Source organism: Colias philodice, chromosome 2, assembly GCF_061535455.1.
Source record: "Colias philodice isolate Cphi_HAF_F1 chromosome 2, ilColPhil1 Martin Lab GWU primary, whole genome shotgun sequence".
NCBI lineage: Eukaryota > Metazoa > Arthropoda > Insecta > Lepidoptera > Pieridae > Colias > Colias philodice.
Window position 1 is genome coordinate 7,584,934 of NC_143087.1, and position 17,346 is coordinate 7,602,279.

Genomic DNA, 17,346 nt, shown 5'->3' on the forward strand with positions numbered 1-17,346 from the left:
TATTACAATTCCATTCAAAATTCTCATCACGAATTTTATCGACTTTTTTAGTACTAGATTTCCGCCCGCGGCTTCGCCCGCGTTTGCAAAGGAAAACTCGCATAGTTCCCGTTCCCGTGGGATTTCCGGGATAAAAACTATCCTATGTGTTAATCCAAGTTACCCTCTATATGTGTGCTAAATTTCACTGTAATCGGTTCAGTAGTTTTTACTTGAAAGAGTAACAAACATCCATACATCCATACATCCTTACAAACTTTCGCCTTTATAATAGTATTAAGATTAAGATTAAGATGATGGGAGAAAGAATAACAAAGAATGTTTTGTTTTTATTATAAAGTAATCAATATGTCAAGTGATAATCATCAGTCCCTATAAGGTCCCTATAGGTAATAGTTGGTTTCTCAGATTATTTAAATATTAAACATTTACTTTAAATTTCACTAGGTACATTACTAATGCCGGTTTATTTCCAGTTAAACTGAAGGTTTAACCTATTATTACAATGTGAATCATGCAGAGACTAAAAGGAATTATGAGTAATATTTCAGTTGATTCTTAACTGCATTCTATTATACATATTTAAGTACAGTTTCACTTAACATTGACATTATATTTGTGATTATGCAAAAGGATGTTATTTTTATTTGCAATGCTTGATAGAAATAAATAACATTGCGGTTGTGTACATACTGGTTGACTTTCACTGCTTTCACTAACGCAGACTGAATTGCGCTTCTCCAAGCTATTATATTCAGTATCAATAATAGAAAAATACCAACTCTCTATTTGTTTTGATGCATGTCGCTAACAATACAGCTGATTTACATTATCCTTTTTTGACTTCAATTTACACAGACTATTGCAAAATGAAATGGAAAGTTTTATTGTACTGCGGTGACGATATACGACCAAACTAAAATCGATGATGTGCAACTTGCCACCTACTACAGCGTGAGATGAGGGAGGGTCGTGTTGGCGCCCCGCGCCTATTGTCTTGTCATCGTTGCGTATATCATACCACTATGATGTGTCAATGCTATACTTTTTGAATGACTTATTCTCAGGGATAAATTAACTGATAGGAGTGTGTTGAAATCCTTTTGCAATATTTTTCTTTATAAGCATGTGATCATTTCTTATTAAAGACATATTTAAAGTTTGTTTTTTTTTCTTTCAATAAATTTATGCAGGCAGCTTATCCCCAAAACATTAGGTATTCATTGTATGTAATGGGCAATAACCTCCGCTTTAAAAGTTTTTTGCCTTCATCATTCTTCTTGACATATTCATTAAAAATAAAATGTTCAAATTTCAATCATCACGAAACTGAATTATTAAGCAGATTATCTATACCTAATACCTATGTTGTTTTATACACAAAAGATACGTCTAAGAAATTAGAAGCAATAAATATTTCATATTTTACTTTAGATAAATAATCGGAAAATTTCCGTTTTTTCTATATTCTATTGTGATTCCACTTATGAAATAAATGAGCTTTGGCTGTAAAATACTAATTGAATGCGGCCCTGGTGGCCAGTGTCGGTTTATAGAAAAATAGTCGCGATAGACTAGCACGATAGGTATTCTACATACAAAATAAAAAATACAATATAAAAAAAAGTTAACCTGTAATTACAATATTGCGGCGACATTAGCAAAAACACATAAATTAAATGCAATAAAAGTAACTAGTTATGCTTGAATATTAGTTTAATAAATACACTATGTATAAAATTAGCTGTTAAAGTTCGCAAAATTAAAACCTTGACACATTAACCTCAACTACCTAGAAATAATTAATGTTTTGTTCAAGAAACCAGCAAAAACTCCAACAACAGTAAATCCTTTGAAAGGTCGCATTTCCTTTCCTGTATGTTTATATTTTTAAGAATTCGATGAATGTTCGTATTGCAATTATAAAACAAAACAACGAAAGACATAGTGTAATGAAATCTTTTAATTAACTAGCCTAGTGTCGCACAATACTTTAAGAACAAAAAATATGTATAACGTAATTTTGAGTGCTACTTATTCCCACGCATTAATACATAAAATTATATTCGTGAAACTGTGTTTCTTTCGATGATTGTTCGTACTTCAAAGAGAAATAGCACTACGGGAAGTGTTACTAGTATTTTTTTCACTCTTGAAGGCCAGTCATGTAGTAAAAAGCGAAATAGTTATATGTCGCCCTATTAGAAATTTCATTCGTCATTCGGTTACAAATGTTTGTGTCGAATAACTAGATAGCATTAAAATAGTTGTTTTCAATTAAAATCAGGATGTGTTTTCATTGATCATGCGATGAAAGAAATAGTTCAAATAGTATTATTAATTCAAATTATATTATTATGTATTTTTTAATGTAACGTAAAATTTTTACCACTTAATGATCGAATAGTATTTCATAATAATAGGTATAGCTAATTCTCTTTATCGTTGCCCATATTGTCGATTTAAAGTTAATAGGTGCTTGTAATATGTTAGGGTAATAAATATTATTGCTCATATTAGCGTTTTTAACCTTCTCTTTTCTGCTGATGTTCCCTATATTAAAGCAAAGTTCTATTATTATTTTATATATACTTTCTTTCAATTATGTAGTTAATTTAATATTATTTATATTGTCAATAGAAGGGGAGATTTGTAAAAATGTGCTTTAATTAATTAAGTGTAGTAGTAGTTACGTGTGCAAACATTCTCAGCGCATCTTAAGCACTTCTTATTTCTTGCAAAATATACCCACGAGTCGTGAGAGTATTGTTTTATCTGCTTGTTACATAGTGCATAACAAACGTATTGCATAAATTGGGGCATATTTCTTATCTTGATAGGATGGATTAGATTTTTAAATAAAATGCAGTGTATTTTTATAGTATTTTGTATTTTAAATTTTATCCAACAGACTTAAAGTAGAAAAATCACATAAAGTATTAAACAGACCTATTAAATATTCATGTGAATCTATATTACATACATTTAGGTAGGTACTTAGACTACAAGCGGGATTTTGACCCGGTACATTTTTATTACAAGGACACATATTCAAAGTTTCTAAAGTTCAATTCGACCCTGATAACAAAATTGACATTTCGAACGTAAGACCTCAAATATGATGTCCGTGCAATTCGTCAATTGTAATTTAATATATCGACTAATTTGCACCTCCTATGGCGCGAGATCTCTTTCAGTAACGACCATCACCCGATGGGTCGTTCAACCATGGGTAATTGACGGGACACCTCAAGCAAGTTTGAAGGTTTATCGTTTCCCCGGGAACCTCCTTAGATGTAAGTTTGCAAGAGTGTGGAACCCAACAGGCGGGAGGTCCTTCGACTGAGCACTTTTCCCTCCAAGGTTCGAAGTTCTTAGCTTCAGAAATGGTACGTGGATTTTGGACCCATTGAATAACTTGTGTCATGGTTACGAAGTATACATCGTTATGCGTTGAAAGAATTTCGTCAATCCAGTATAGGAAAGCTTCTAAGTATTCAGGATTGTTTCTCAACCAAGCGGCGTGGAAGTAAAGACCGAGAGGAGCCCTGTTTTGATCGTAGTGTCGATCGAAATTGTGGTTAAGGAAGTTGTAGAATTGATCTCCAGACAAAATATTTGAGCAAGAGTCAACCATAGCGCAACCAGGCAAGTATTCGTCGTTTGAAGGATCTTCACGTCTGTCGAGTTCGTTCATAACCATTTCCCAGACAGCATGACTTCTCGTTGGGCAACTTTGAAGGTTACCGTGGCAGCGATGTGGCATACGGAAGTACATCGTGTAAGGCCATAGGGGTGGGTTGGAGAGAGGAGCGGTAATAGTGCTGTCATACAAAAAGGCTTGCTCTTCCATCATAGTGAACTGGTTGTTTCCACCGACACGGAGGTATGGAGCACGGACGCCGACCACGCTGTTATCTGTGATATTGGCGAACTTCTCGATGATGACTCTCATGCCAGCCATTTCTCTGCCCCAGTCGTCTACAGTAGCGTTGCTCCAGAATTGTTCATCATCGTTGTGACTGTAGAAATTTACCATATTTAATACATATTGTCGAGACATTAGATTTTAGAAATACTTTTTTTATATCAGAGGAGGCAACAGAGACTTAAGACATTTTAATGGTTTTAAACTTAATTATAAAAACTTAGTACTTTTAGTATTATGATTTTTTTAAATTGCGTAAATTTTAACTAATACTAATGATGAAAATGAGCAGAAATAATACTTATGAGAACTTCTGTCATATTAAAATACCCAAGGTTTTAAACTAAAATTATAAAGAATTATTGAAACTTACGTAATTGAGTGAACTGCAATTTCGTGTCCCTTTCTGTGGGTTTCTTGCACGCCCGAGTAGTTTGTGTACTTGTGTGAGACAAAGAATGTAGCCTTGATATCGCAACCATTTGGATTCTTGCGTTTTCCGTTAAATATTTCTTTGTACAGTTCGATATTGTTGTTATTAATAGCATCATCAAAAGTGATAGTGATCATCTGTGGGACATCTCTGGCTGGCAAATCGCCAGGAATCACTGTTCCATCTTCAGAACAGAAGCAGTCTGGCAACACACACTGGGACGTGTCACATGGAGGGGCCCTGTTGGGGTCGTTGTCGTTATCTACAACAAAATACAATCATAAAAATGTAAAGCTAAAAACCAAATCGATAGGTTGAATAATTTATTGTTAAAATATCTGCCTATATGATTCTCGAGCCACTCCTTCGAAGTACATGTCTTGACACAAGTATTGAAACCTGTATGGGTACTTTCGCCCGATCAATTCTTTCGGCTCAACTTAACCGACGGTTAGTTTGATTTCACTTTATATCGTAGAGTATGTAAATAGATATAGAATAAAGCATAATTTCCAAATTTCCAGCGCTAAAATAAGCATATGTTTGTATACAATATAGGTAACACGTTGGCACATTCAATTATAATTCATTTGATTGCACAATATTACCGGTTTACTTGGTTGCATACCTACTTAACTGTAAAGTTCACTGGATTTTCGCAACCAAGAGAAAAATTTTGCTTTGCTATGAAAAACAAAATAAAAAATCTAGTAGTGTACACTGTATATGAAGTATGAACTTTATTGAACAACATTCTATTTCAAGCTGCACGTAGCAAATTTAATTTATTTCATGCTGATAACTTCATTGTTATTCATAGAGTCACTTCAAACTGATTTCGAATAACACGACGATCAGATAATGGTATGGTATTTACAATTACCTACAATAAACACGAATAATTGAAACTACTGAAAACAAAAACTTTAAGAAATCTAAGATAACATATATTTTTTAATTATATAAAAAATAAAATATTGAAAAGACAAAACACTATTTGCTTACAGTATATTACAACATAGCATTGAGATGTTTTTTTAGGCCAAGTGATTGGCATTTCAGAGTCGTCGCTCGTCGCGCCTTGCAGGCAAGAATATTTTTAATTCATGTTATGGTCACATTTTTGTTCTATAAATGGAAAAAAAATATTTTACAATGTTTTTTGCTGTAACTTACCGCATGAATTTTCATCAGAGCCATCAGCACAATCTTTCTCTCCGTTACAGAAGAGACCACGTTCAATACAGTTAGAGTCTCCGCAGGCTAGGAACCCGTCTTGGCAAAGTGGCTCCTCAGTATAGAGCAGAGGTTTGACTTTTCTTTCTTTGTTCTTTAGTTTACAGTTCTTAACAGCGTCCTTCCAGTCACATGTTTGCTTTTCGATGTCGAAGAATAGACCGGCTGGACAACGGATTGCTTGTATACCCTGTTAAAGTGATAAAGTATGAATATTTGTTTTATTTGCAATATTTAGTGAGACGGGTGGACCGATTCTCATGAAATTTTCTGTGCATATCGGGTAAGTCTGAGAATCGGCCAACATCTATTTTTCATATGTACCACGGGCGAAGCCGGGGCGGACCGCTAGTATTATATAAATATTAATATCATTAATTGATAAAACGCGCACGGTGTGTCCCTAAGACACAAAACTGAAAGAATTGAATAAATTCGATTGCTCTGGCGGGTCACGAGTGGCTGAATTGGTCAGGCATCCGCCCCGGTATGGCGCGAAAGGATGCGGGTTCGAGTCCCGCCTCGTGATCGAATTTTTTCTATTCTTTATAAATTTATATCATTAATTGTGTAATTATTAAGATTAAAAAGCTTCCGTCGAGACCAAATACGTTTATGGACAAAGTAAATCTGGCATTGATTCCGATATGCTCATATAATCATGAAAGGTGCGTGTGTAAAAGTAGTAATTGCCTATTGCACTGACCGAGGCAGTGCACTGGATGACGTCGCGACAGTTGTCGCCCTCGCCGGTGACCAGGCGGAACCATTCGCCAGCGTCCTTGTCCTTGCATAGTTCTTGCTCCAGGCTTTCCTCTTTCTTGGCTCCGTCATCCGCTTGTCGCCGCCAACGGTGTCCATAGACACCCTCTATAGAAAGAAATCAATTATGAAAACATTGTAACTCGAAATACTACTTGGTACTAGTTACTACGGAAACCTAGGTATACCTCCTCATGTCGACAAATTGTTGTTCTTGGGTTACGGGTTTTTTATCATTAGATGTAAAATGTCACTTGGATATGTAAATGTCAAAGGTGGGGTGAGCGCACGTGACATTTGACTGTTTGAAATGTCAGCGCTTAAGCAAGCGACAAGGACGACTCTTTCTAAGTTCTGTCTATATCAAATTATGCATGGTATTTGATGCTTTGTAGAGGTTGTCGAAATTATTATAATTCGGAAAGGTCACGGAATAGTGGATTTCCTTGACCGCCGATTATTATAATAATGAATTCAGGAAATCTTAATATAAATCGGTTTATTTGCTAAAAGTGTTACGAATTGGTTAAGATCAAGAAATAAAAATAATGATAGCAATATATTATAATTTATAATTTAAAAATTGTTTTTGTTATGGGTTTCAAAAAATACCTAATATCTCTAGTTTTATCGATATCGATATTGATAGAGTCACGATGAGACGTTTGTCAGTAACATTTATTAAGAGTGCGACACACTTATGAAATAGTTATCAGAAATTGATGCGAAATTTATGCGTGAACGCAAACAACGTAACATAAGGAAACGAAGGCATCGCGATATTATCTAATCTAATGGTCGAGTTGTGAGAGGCAGCCTTGTTGGCCGCGGCCGGAGCACGGGCCCGCGGCCTGCGGGGACACACCGCCACACCGCCTCATGCGCAATCTTATATCATTGTCCTCTTATCGATATATTGTTACTGCCCGACTTTCGGAAATCCTATTGCAAAACATTGCTCATACATACGATTTCTAATTATTATTAAATAATTGACCTTTTTAAGTGTTCTTATATTCACGTAACAGAGAAGTATCTTTTTTAAAATTCAGTACATTCTGAAGCATATGACTAGGTTTTAAATTTAATTTCCTGTTTATTGAAGGTAGGTTATAGTGACTGTAATAAAAGAAAGAAAAGCAGGAAATATTTTTGTTGTGTCCGTAATGTGGACCGTTTTACAATGTTAAGTACACATAGTATTTCCGCATGCAGTATAATCCTCCATAATATGTTATTAATAAGACTTGTTTAATGTTATTAATATTAATGATATCTCTTAGCGAATTCAAATTAACTACTACATTAATACAATACCTAAAACAGAGAAAACGAGTTCTTAGGAATTTCATAACATTGGTTATTTAGGTCTCGAAATTGAATACATAACTTGTCCTTATAAAATAATAATGTTGTTTATCAGATTGAAGTGTATGATTTTGATCTTTTATCAAAATATAACGCATTACATAGAATACTTTGGAAGGTTAATTAGTCAGTTTAGGCATCGCGATGAATAAAACATGCCGCAATAAAAAATAGTTGTCACCGGAACGATAAATAAGAAACTTGTCCTCTTTGACCCGGATCTACCACGTGTTTGGGTGGCAATATGTTACATGGACTTGATCTCACGACACATTTAACCCTAAATGTATTCATTTATATTATTATGTACAAAGTACGTAACTTTCATAGGTCGTTATCTATTAGGTATTAATCATCATTAGTTTAAGTCAACGCAGCGCGAGCGAGTTGATGTCTTTTATATGCAGAGGAATATTAATGACTCTTACCACTATAGTTTTTTTTCCACTAAAAATTACAGAAATAATTATCAATAATATTCGCATATATATGTATTTCAATTTTTATAACGATAATGAAGTACAGTACTGAAAATATTGATTAAATATAGATATAGGAAATACAACATAACCAGAGAACTCGAATGATCATTGACCTCTGGTAAATAAATCACGATGAATATCGTTGGACAAATAATGTATAAGTAAATAAATAATAATTGTCTAGGCTGGTGAGTGGCGAGGTAGTTGAACATATAGAAATGCGCGAGGGTCGGCCGCGCGCCGCCTGCATACCGATCAATCTCATCAATATGTACCACCGATGCTTGCCTTGAATAAACGCTATTGCTATATTGATAACGGGAATTTGTTATTTATGCGTAAGCCCGATTGTTCTAAGAAAGTTCAAACACCAAATTCCTTAACATTTCATTAACAGTTATAAATAGAATTTCAATTAAATAACATGCATTTTGAGGATTGTTAAAAACAATTAAATATTTATGATACAATTTCCACAGATATGTGTAAATACAACTTCAATATTGTATACCACCTAGCATCTCATCCGATTTAATTAAACCATTTTTTTATTTACTTTCAATTTATAAAAACAATTAAACGACGTTTGACACAGTAAATAGATGGATAGTTAAATTTATTGAAAGTTTAGTCGAATAGTAATAGCGAACGTAATAATAAAAACTATTGTTAAATCTGTCAGTAGAAAACAAGACTTATTGCAAAAGTGCAGTTACACTTTTTGTTGGGGCTTTCACCATTGTCTTGAATAGGTATACCGACTACCGACCTGATTATTGACTCAGTAAAACATTAAAGTAATTTGTTAATTTAGATATATGTATGTATTTTTATCTATACATAAATATAATATTTATAATTAAAAATGTTGTTATCGATAGCTGCAACTATATCACTCTATTAAATGTACCTAATTAGAAATTAACTAATTTTTCATAATTCTTCAGAAACTTAATTAGACATCGATTACCAGATACAACATTTGGCAGTATAGTTTAATGATACAGGATTTTGGGGTCAGGCTACGTTGACATTTACAATAATATGTATATCAATTTTGTTAAATAATTAATTGCTAAATTATATTTATTAGGTTAATAGGTATAAAGTAGCAGAAGTTTGAACATGTTTCTGAATAAAAAATTGATATGAGTTAAATTTACATTAATTTGATATGTATTTTATTAATATGTTTAATATTATAATTAGCCTTTAATGAAATAAGCTTTTATATCTACGACAAAAGTTTACATAAATTTGCTAGTAATAATTTCTACATAATATTATGATATTGTATCATATAGTAAATTAAGATAATGGCCATAATACAATAACAATACATAACTAATGCTAGAGGTTCATGCCTACAAGTATCGATGACCGATTACATGATAGCAAGTTGGCTACCTGACGTGAGCGCAATCGACACCTTCTCACGATAAATACCACAATGAGGTTATCAGTTTCATATTAATATGACACGCAAATACACTAACATTTACTTAATTTATACATCCTTTTATACAATATGCAATAACCTTTGACCTAGCCAGGCTTAAAGGTTCAGCTAGTACGTCTTTGTTCCTATGTTTATGGTTTATTATTTGGAATTTAATTTAAAAAATATATTTTTTTAATATTATTTTGTGCCTGATATAAATAGATTATAAAATATATTGATGTTGTTTTCGAAACCAAATTAATGTTTTTTTTTAGTTTTCATAAACTCAAAATACATGGCTCTGTATGTTTATGCTTATATAGCTTTTGAAGTTCAGAAAAGAGTTAAGCGCGTCACACACGGTGAAGATACTATAATATTTTATCTTAAGATACTGTAATATTTTATACTAGCAATGCCCTGCGGCTTCACTCGCATAGATAGCGATATCGTTACAGTGAAAAGTCTACTATAGGTCGGACTATAGGTTTAATTTTTAATCACATGAAAATCACCTTTACCCCGTCCCGCACTACGGCCTTTTTTTTGTTTTAGTGGGGAAATCTTTCATAGATACCCACGGCCTCCGGGGGAGGGGCCGTGGGTTATGACGGATTCCTACCGACCAAAACCCCACTGTGTTCCGTCAAGACGCATATTGGTAGAATTCCTCCGTGACCCCCGCACTACGGCCTGCTCGAACAGTATACCCACTATTTTCTGTAGATTGACACTTTTAAAAATTCGTTATATCTTTTGAATGGAATATCCAATTCTTTTCATTTAAAAAGTATTTTGCTGGTATTGAAACAGTCTATAGTAAAACATCATTTAATGGGATAAGGATTAATATATGTGTATGGATAACATGGTTTGATTACTGTCGGCACTTCTATTTACTTTGAAAACGTAAAAAAGTTGTTGTAGTAACATAACTACTGAAGATGGACATATGGTATCGCGGACTTTCTTGTAGATATTGATCCATTCTATAATACCGTAGAACATTTTTTTGTTCTATCTTCAATAGATTCTGCAGCGCACGCGATGACAGAAATTTTATTGAGGATTTTTTTACACCTTGGGTTACATTATTGCATTTTTGGTAAGGATCTCTAATTTTTTTGAAAATGCAATATAGCCTATGTTGCTCAGTAAAGATGCAGCTTTCTAATGGTGAAAGAATTTTTGAAATCGGTCCAGTAGTTTTTGCGTGAAAACCATACATACATACATACATACATACATACTTACAAACTTTTCCTCTTTATAATATTAGTATAGATACCCACAAAATTCGGGTCATTTGTAACAGGATGGCGGTTCTACAGGGGTCTTAGTACGCAATGACAAAAAGAAAAATGATGGTCAGAACGCTGATACCGGATATCTTAAGATACTGTAATATAAAATATTACAGTATCTTAAGATAAAATATTATAGTATCTTCACCGTGTGTGACGCGCTTTATTCAGACATGTAAGCTTAATTTTAGTACTGTCAAGTGTCAGTGCTACTAAATATTAATAAAAACGCTGTTAATATATACCGACTTTTAAAATATACAATTTAAGTTTGTCATTATACAATGTTATATTGATGCAAGGCACGTTTTAAATCTTTTAATACTGTTTAGTGACGGTGATAACCTTGACCCCTTGGTCTTTTGCGATTTTAAGTGTTTAATTTAAATAAAATTATACTAACTTCTAAGTACTCATTGGACTCATTCGGACATAAAAATGTAAAAACATAGAAGTACATATTATAATATGTGCTTTGAGTAAACATTGCTATGAAGATGATTGATGATGATTTCACATTTATGGACATGGTAAATAAATACCTGTTATGGTAATTTGACAACGAAACGAAAGAACATTATTTCGTGTTTTCATCAAATCAATATCATATCGTGAGATGAACGGTATTCATGATATATTATGTGCTGCGCAAGATTACTACGGCAATGCAATACCTACTCCTTCAAGCTACGAACTATACAATGTGACGTCAGCGGCGCAACCGCAACGCAATACATCGAATGTGAAAGTTCTCGTACCTACAATACGCAGCTAAAACGAATGCCAAACATTTGTTTTTTAGTAATAAAACCTTATTAGTATCTTAAAGAATTATATAAGTATGCAATCGACGCTACCGCCTTTTTTATGCTCTACTACCCTCATTTGAATAAAAGTTATAAATCGTATTATATGACAGCCTATCATGACCTTATTACATTAGAGTGTGCCGAGTGTTGAATAACGATTATTACATGTATTTGCATATTATTATAACACTTATGATTGCCTTCTTGTATGGTATCAAATCCATTTTAAAAGTTCAACTTATACCGGCACTCATGCATAATAAGGTTTGATAGTTGTCAGTATGGTATCGCTTGAGGTTGTCCTTGAATGGCTTGCAGCGCGTTGATTACATTCTTAACTTATTCGATGCAAGGAGATTGCGTTTAAGTGCAATTTATTAAAACTTGATAAAGGCACTGTCTATCTCGCGACGTTAGAACTTAGAACTTCACTGTTCACTCAAGTGCCGCACTGGATGTTGACGTAATCACTATTTACTTTCAGCTGTGGGGTTATGACGTAGCGCCACCTGTGACGTCGCGAAATAGACGGGATCTGGATGCGTAATATAAAGGTTAGGACTCACCGCAGACGAACAAGAGACACGCGGCCAAAGTAGCGACACGGGCGTAGCGCGCCATGACGGGATCACAACAGGTCGCTGCGCGGCCGCCGGGCCGTTAAATAGTGGCCTCAATCTGCGCCCCGCCCGCCCCTCTCGCCCACAGCATTTACACTTCTGCCAACACCCTGCACTCATCAGCTGTGAATCACCTGCATCTCCAGGATGGCACGCTGTTCATACTACCTATTACGCGTTCTTATCTTTGCATGCAGCTAATCTGCAAGCATGCACAGACAAAATTGCAATGAAAAAAATTGTATGCTTTAAACCATCATTAATATAATAATATCACATCTTAAAGCTTCAAAATGATGTAAAAGATCAAAAATCTCATGTAAAAATGTTTAAGCTAATGGACATGAATACCATTATTCATTCAATAAAATATAAGCCTAGCTTAAATTTAATCGTAACAAGGCATCGAAATTATCTATTATTTCCTTTTCCTCATCGATCTTTTTGTAGGTTTCCTTTAGTCTATTTCTATTTCTTCTTTTCTTTCTCCATAAAATGAATAATATCGTCGAAATAAGCATTCAGACATAAATGTCTCCTGTAACACAGGACATTTCCTAGCATAGGAGACATTGTTCAAATATTGCAATTAATTGTACCTACAGCTACGGTTTATGTTTTACTTATATGTAAGTTATCCTATAATTGCATGTACATGTATATTTTTTGTTGTCAAATAAAGAATTTAAAGAATTTAAAGACAATTTTTATTATATTTACAATATATTTCAAATGGAAACAAGGTCTCGAACCCCACGAAAGATCTTGTTATGCGGACAAATATGTTTAAAATACCATAACGCGTACCTACAATTTCGCTTTTGAACCGAACTATACGTATAATAACGGGGACTGCAAGATTAGAAGTTGGATTGTGAGATTAATTCACCCTTATTATTGAAATCAAAATAGTTAAAAAACGCCTTTTGTAACCATTGTGTGACGGTACAATCAAGAATTTAAATAAAATAAATACAAATTTTGATTTATTGGGGCATCAATAAATATACACTAGTTTCATCAGCAAATATTGGCTTCGAAAATAGACAGAATTGGCGCGAAAGCACGTAATTCATTTTTATGATCTTCATTCAATTTCGTAACATGTATTAGGAACCTACTTTAAGACATACATCTATAAAGCATGGAAGTAAAAACCATTACACTTTTACTAAAGCTTTTTAATAACCGAGGTGGAGTGGCATATAATATATGTAATCTACACTTAATTACATGGAAAGGGTTATTAAGTACAGTTAAGATTAGCACGACTTATAAGATCAAGGTCGTGATGCGTTCATTAAGTAAAATATTACATAACAAAAACAAATACCGAAACAGATCGTTTCTTTAAGACCTCTTCATATTTTGTATGATCCTAAAATTTTGGGAAATATAAAAGGTAAAGACGATTATACAGTATACAGGTTTACTGGAAATTCGACGTGATCCTTCAAAGGGGTTATACTAGAGGTCATTAGCAACAAATTAAGTCCAGTTAACCAGGGGTCAAAAATGGATAGTTAACGGTTACATACCGGAATGCCTCTTTATAATCAGAATTGAATACCATTGCGCATTGGAGATTTTCATGAGATTTTCTTTTAATAATTTCCATTCTTTAACTTTTGAATACAAAATCTTTGTACGATTTTAACAATTTTTTTTAATTGTACATAATTGTTGCCCTACAATATTCAAGGAATTATTAGTTAAGTGATACTTATAACGTGGTTTAGTGATACAAATGATTTTTTTTAGATTAACCTCTAACACCAGTAATCCCATCGTTACTTAATGATATGCCATTAATTTTAATGAGAGGATAATTGTTAAAAAGATACTAAACAGTTTTCTAATTAATAGAGTTTTAATAATAAATAGAACTGGCCGCATGTGAAAATTGTATAGGAACTAGTTAACACACTAAGTTGGATTTTAGCTTGCAAGGAAAAATGATGATGGGTCCATGTTGTTAAGACTGATGAAGATTGATAGGTGTAGCTATAATTACATAAAGCGAAAAGCGTTTATTTTGCTAAATAAATAAAAGGACAATATTATGTGTTGTATATACAATAATTATTTATTGCTATATTTTTTTATAAATAAAAAGTAGACGTTGGATCAGAAAAAGTATCGTCGTCCCTTTTCCTACTCTAAACTCGAGCATCAGAATGTACACTCATTTTGTGTTGGTGATACAGCAGAATAGTATTTATTTTACCAAACTTAGAAAACAAGAAAACGGTAAGCCACGTCATCATGGAATGCAAACTGTTTGTGAAGTACAGGACACCTGGGTTTGTTAAGGTCATTCCCCTGAGCTATGTTCGAAGACAATTCGAAGATTTGAGCTTTATAAAAAAGCTGCCATCTAGAGTACTATCGGTTGTGCCATTCTCCATCTCACGCAATAAAGGTTCTTAACGAGTTTCGTCAAAATATCAATTAATACTTGTAATTAATCAATAAAGATGCGTTAACAAAATATGTGTAATGATCGACTTTAATTTTGAAAATAAATAAGGTTGTTACCTTTTTATCTTGGAGTAGGCTTTTGTAACACTTTGCTTACAAATATTAATCATCACTTTGTTGTCCTCTTGTTTGTCTGAAAATTATATTGAATACTCTACTATGGCCTACCTTCCCTTGAAGCTGTGAAAAAATTAAACTTATAAACCAACGCAATCAAAAGATACATCCGTTTATGCTGTAAATTTCGCTTATCTCGACATTCGCAAGGGAATCAAAACCTACAGGGTACTTCCCGTGAACACAGTCTTGAAATTTGGTAAAAAAACAACGTCTTAGGTATATAGCATAGATAAAGGAAATATAGCTAAAAGCATAAATTTTAAGCTACAATATGGTAAAATTGTTTATCATGTTGTAATTGTTTATTTGGAGCCCTCGGTGCGCGAGTCCGAGTCGCACTTGGCCGGTTTTTATTTTATTATTAAAATTGCGATAAGAAGCGTTTAATTTCTCAACCCTATTGGGAACTTGACGCGAGTGATATATCACTCGCGTCAAGTTCCCTGTTTGCCAAAAACGATAAATTTCACACATCTGAACGTAGAACTAGGGAAAATATCTACTACAAATAAACATGCCTATACATATTATATGAACTGAAAAATCTATTTCTGAATTTCAGGATACTTAAGTACTTAGAGTAATCATTTAAAATCTTTTCCTGCATGATTTTATAATGTAATATTATTATAAATAAATAAATATTTCCAATCGGACGAGATCAAAACGCTCGGATGGTACCTAATCCATGACAAATACCTACCAAATATAACGTACAAACTAATATGGTATTATAATATTATCTGCGGTACTTCGTATATTTTGTAAAAAATAATAAAATATATTCAACAGCGTTAAGGTAAACAACTTAGTACATATGTATATTTTAACTTTCGTATTTTCTCCAAGGAAACGTGCTCGATTTTGAATTGAAAATTATCTGGTATCCTATTAATTTGAATTTTAAACTTTAACATTATTTTCAGGCTTCAGTGCTATGTGCGATCTGTAAGCGATAAAGCATATATGGATAAAAATTACATAAATGCAGTTTTTGTTGCAGAATCCATGAGCTATGTTTTTTTTTCAGTAGCACTATTATCAAGGCATTTGAAAGTGCAAAATTCTTCTAATCTGTCGATTACTATTTTAAGTTTAATAGTAGGTACTATGTAAAGACAACTAAAATATTTAATTTCGCAATCGCGACCGTCAGTGACACTACCGCCGCGAGGCGCCGTTGCTTTGGGTTATAAAACTTTTTTACTGGTTTTTCATAGCTTTTTATGATATTTCCAAAACGCCCCATAGAGGTATAAGATATGTTTTCACCCATTTTCAGTTTAGATGTGGAAAATTTCCGAAATTCCATGTTATCGTTAACCAGATTACCTAAGTAGTTTCATGACAGTTAAATCAGTTGTGTCCGTTGAAATTCAGTGGAGAATGGAAGATTCTTTAATGTGTTTAACTACACTAGGTACTCTCATATCGCGGGATAATTTTATACTTAAATTAATTTTAAGTTCTTACTTATAATAAAATATTTGTTTAAATATATATTTTAATGGTATTTATAAACAAATGTATTTTCTTCCTTGGAATAAAAGTTCACAAAGAAAAATGGTAAAGGTATTAAAGTAGACACGTAAATACATTTTGAAATATGACGTAGTTATTTAAATTTTTACTTTTTACTATATAAAAATATATTAGGCATTAGCTTCAAATAATTATCAATATGGTAAAAAAATTCACACTTTTATTGCACGTAAGAGGTAGATTGAAAAAAATAACGGTCAAGATTGTATCTGTGATTGTATTATCAACTAAAAATCTCTGTAGTTAATTTCACGCTCATTAAAAAAAAACAACAACATTAAGTACTTGCCATTTCTTATATCTACAAAGGAAATACCATACATTGTTTTAAGAAGTTATAATTAAAAAAATGGTGTTGGTAAATTTTACTTTATTAATTAATTAATTACAACATAGGTAGGTACTTACTTTTCTTTTTTTTGAACCAACGATACCAAAAAAGACGGATGTTTCTCAATTCGTAGCGCATCGCACAATACGATAGTTCCACAGTCAACAACTGAACGACATTATTATTTTTTATTGGACAGGACTTATATCATTATTTATACCGGTAGTAATTAGTAGGTAACTTCCCCTCCAAATATATTATTTGGAAACCCTTGCATTAATATTCTCCACTTTCTTTTTTTAAGTAGCGAAATCTAGCAGTGTTTGAGGTTTATGTCGGGTTCCTACTGACCAAAACCCCACTATGTCTAGCCTCTTCAATGACGGGGCCACGGGTATTGGTAGAATTCGTCCGCGAAAATATTCTAAACCTCCATTAATAAGATTATTAAAGGTTAAAACAAAAACATAATTTATTAAATAAATAAAA

At 33.1% G+C, this 17,346-nt stretch overlaps 1 protein-coding gene across 1 annotated transcript; it reads right to left on the reverse strand.

Annotated features, from left to right (window-relative positions):
- Positions 1–2,871: 2,871 nt before the first annotated feature.
- serp (chitin deacetylase-like protein serp) lies at positions 2,872–12,490 on the reverse strand. Its single transcript, XM_089706084.1, has 5 exons — positions 12,330–12,490; positions 6,304–6,467; positions 5,538–5,787; positions 4,302–4,623; positions 2,872–4,022 (listed from the first exon to the last, which is right to left on the reverse strand). The coding sequence occupies exons 1-5, from the start codon at positions 12,382–12,384 to the stop codon at positions 3,194–3,196; spliced, it is 1,620 nt and encodes a 539-aa protein (XP_089562210.1). The 5' UTR covers positions 12,385–12,490; the 3' UTR covers positions 2,872–3,193.
- Positions 12,491–17,346: the final 4,856 nt, after the last annotated feature.

What these genes read in the sequence shown, in the direction of transcription:
- serp (XM_089706084.1), bottom strand. Translation starts at nt 12,384, where the DNA reads ATGGCGCGCTACGCCCGTGTCGCTACTTTGGCCGCGTGTCTCTTGTTC. An exon ending in GTGTCTCTTGTTCGTCTGCG is followed by an intron (nt 6,468 to 12,329) that starts GTGAGTCCTAAC and finishes TTCTTTCTATAG; the next exon opens with AGGGTGTCTATGGACACCGT. An exon ending in ATTGCAGTTCACTCAATTAC is followed by an intron (nt 4,023 to 4,301) that starts GTAAGTTTCAAT and finishes AAATTTCTACAG; the next exon opens with TCACAACGATGATGAACAAT.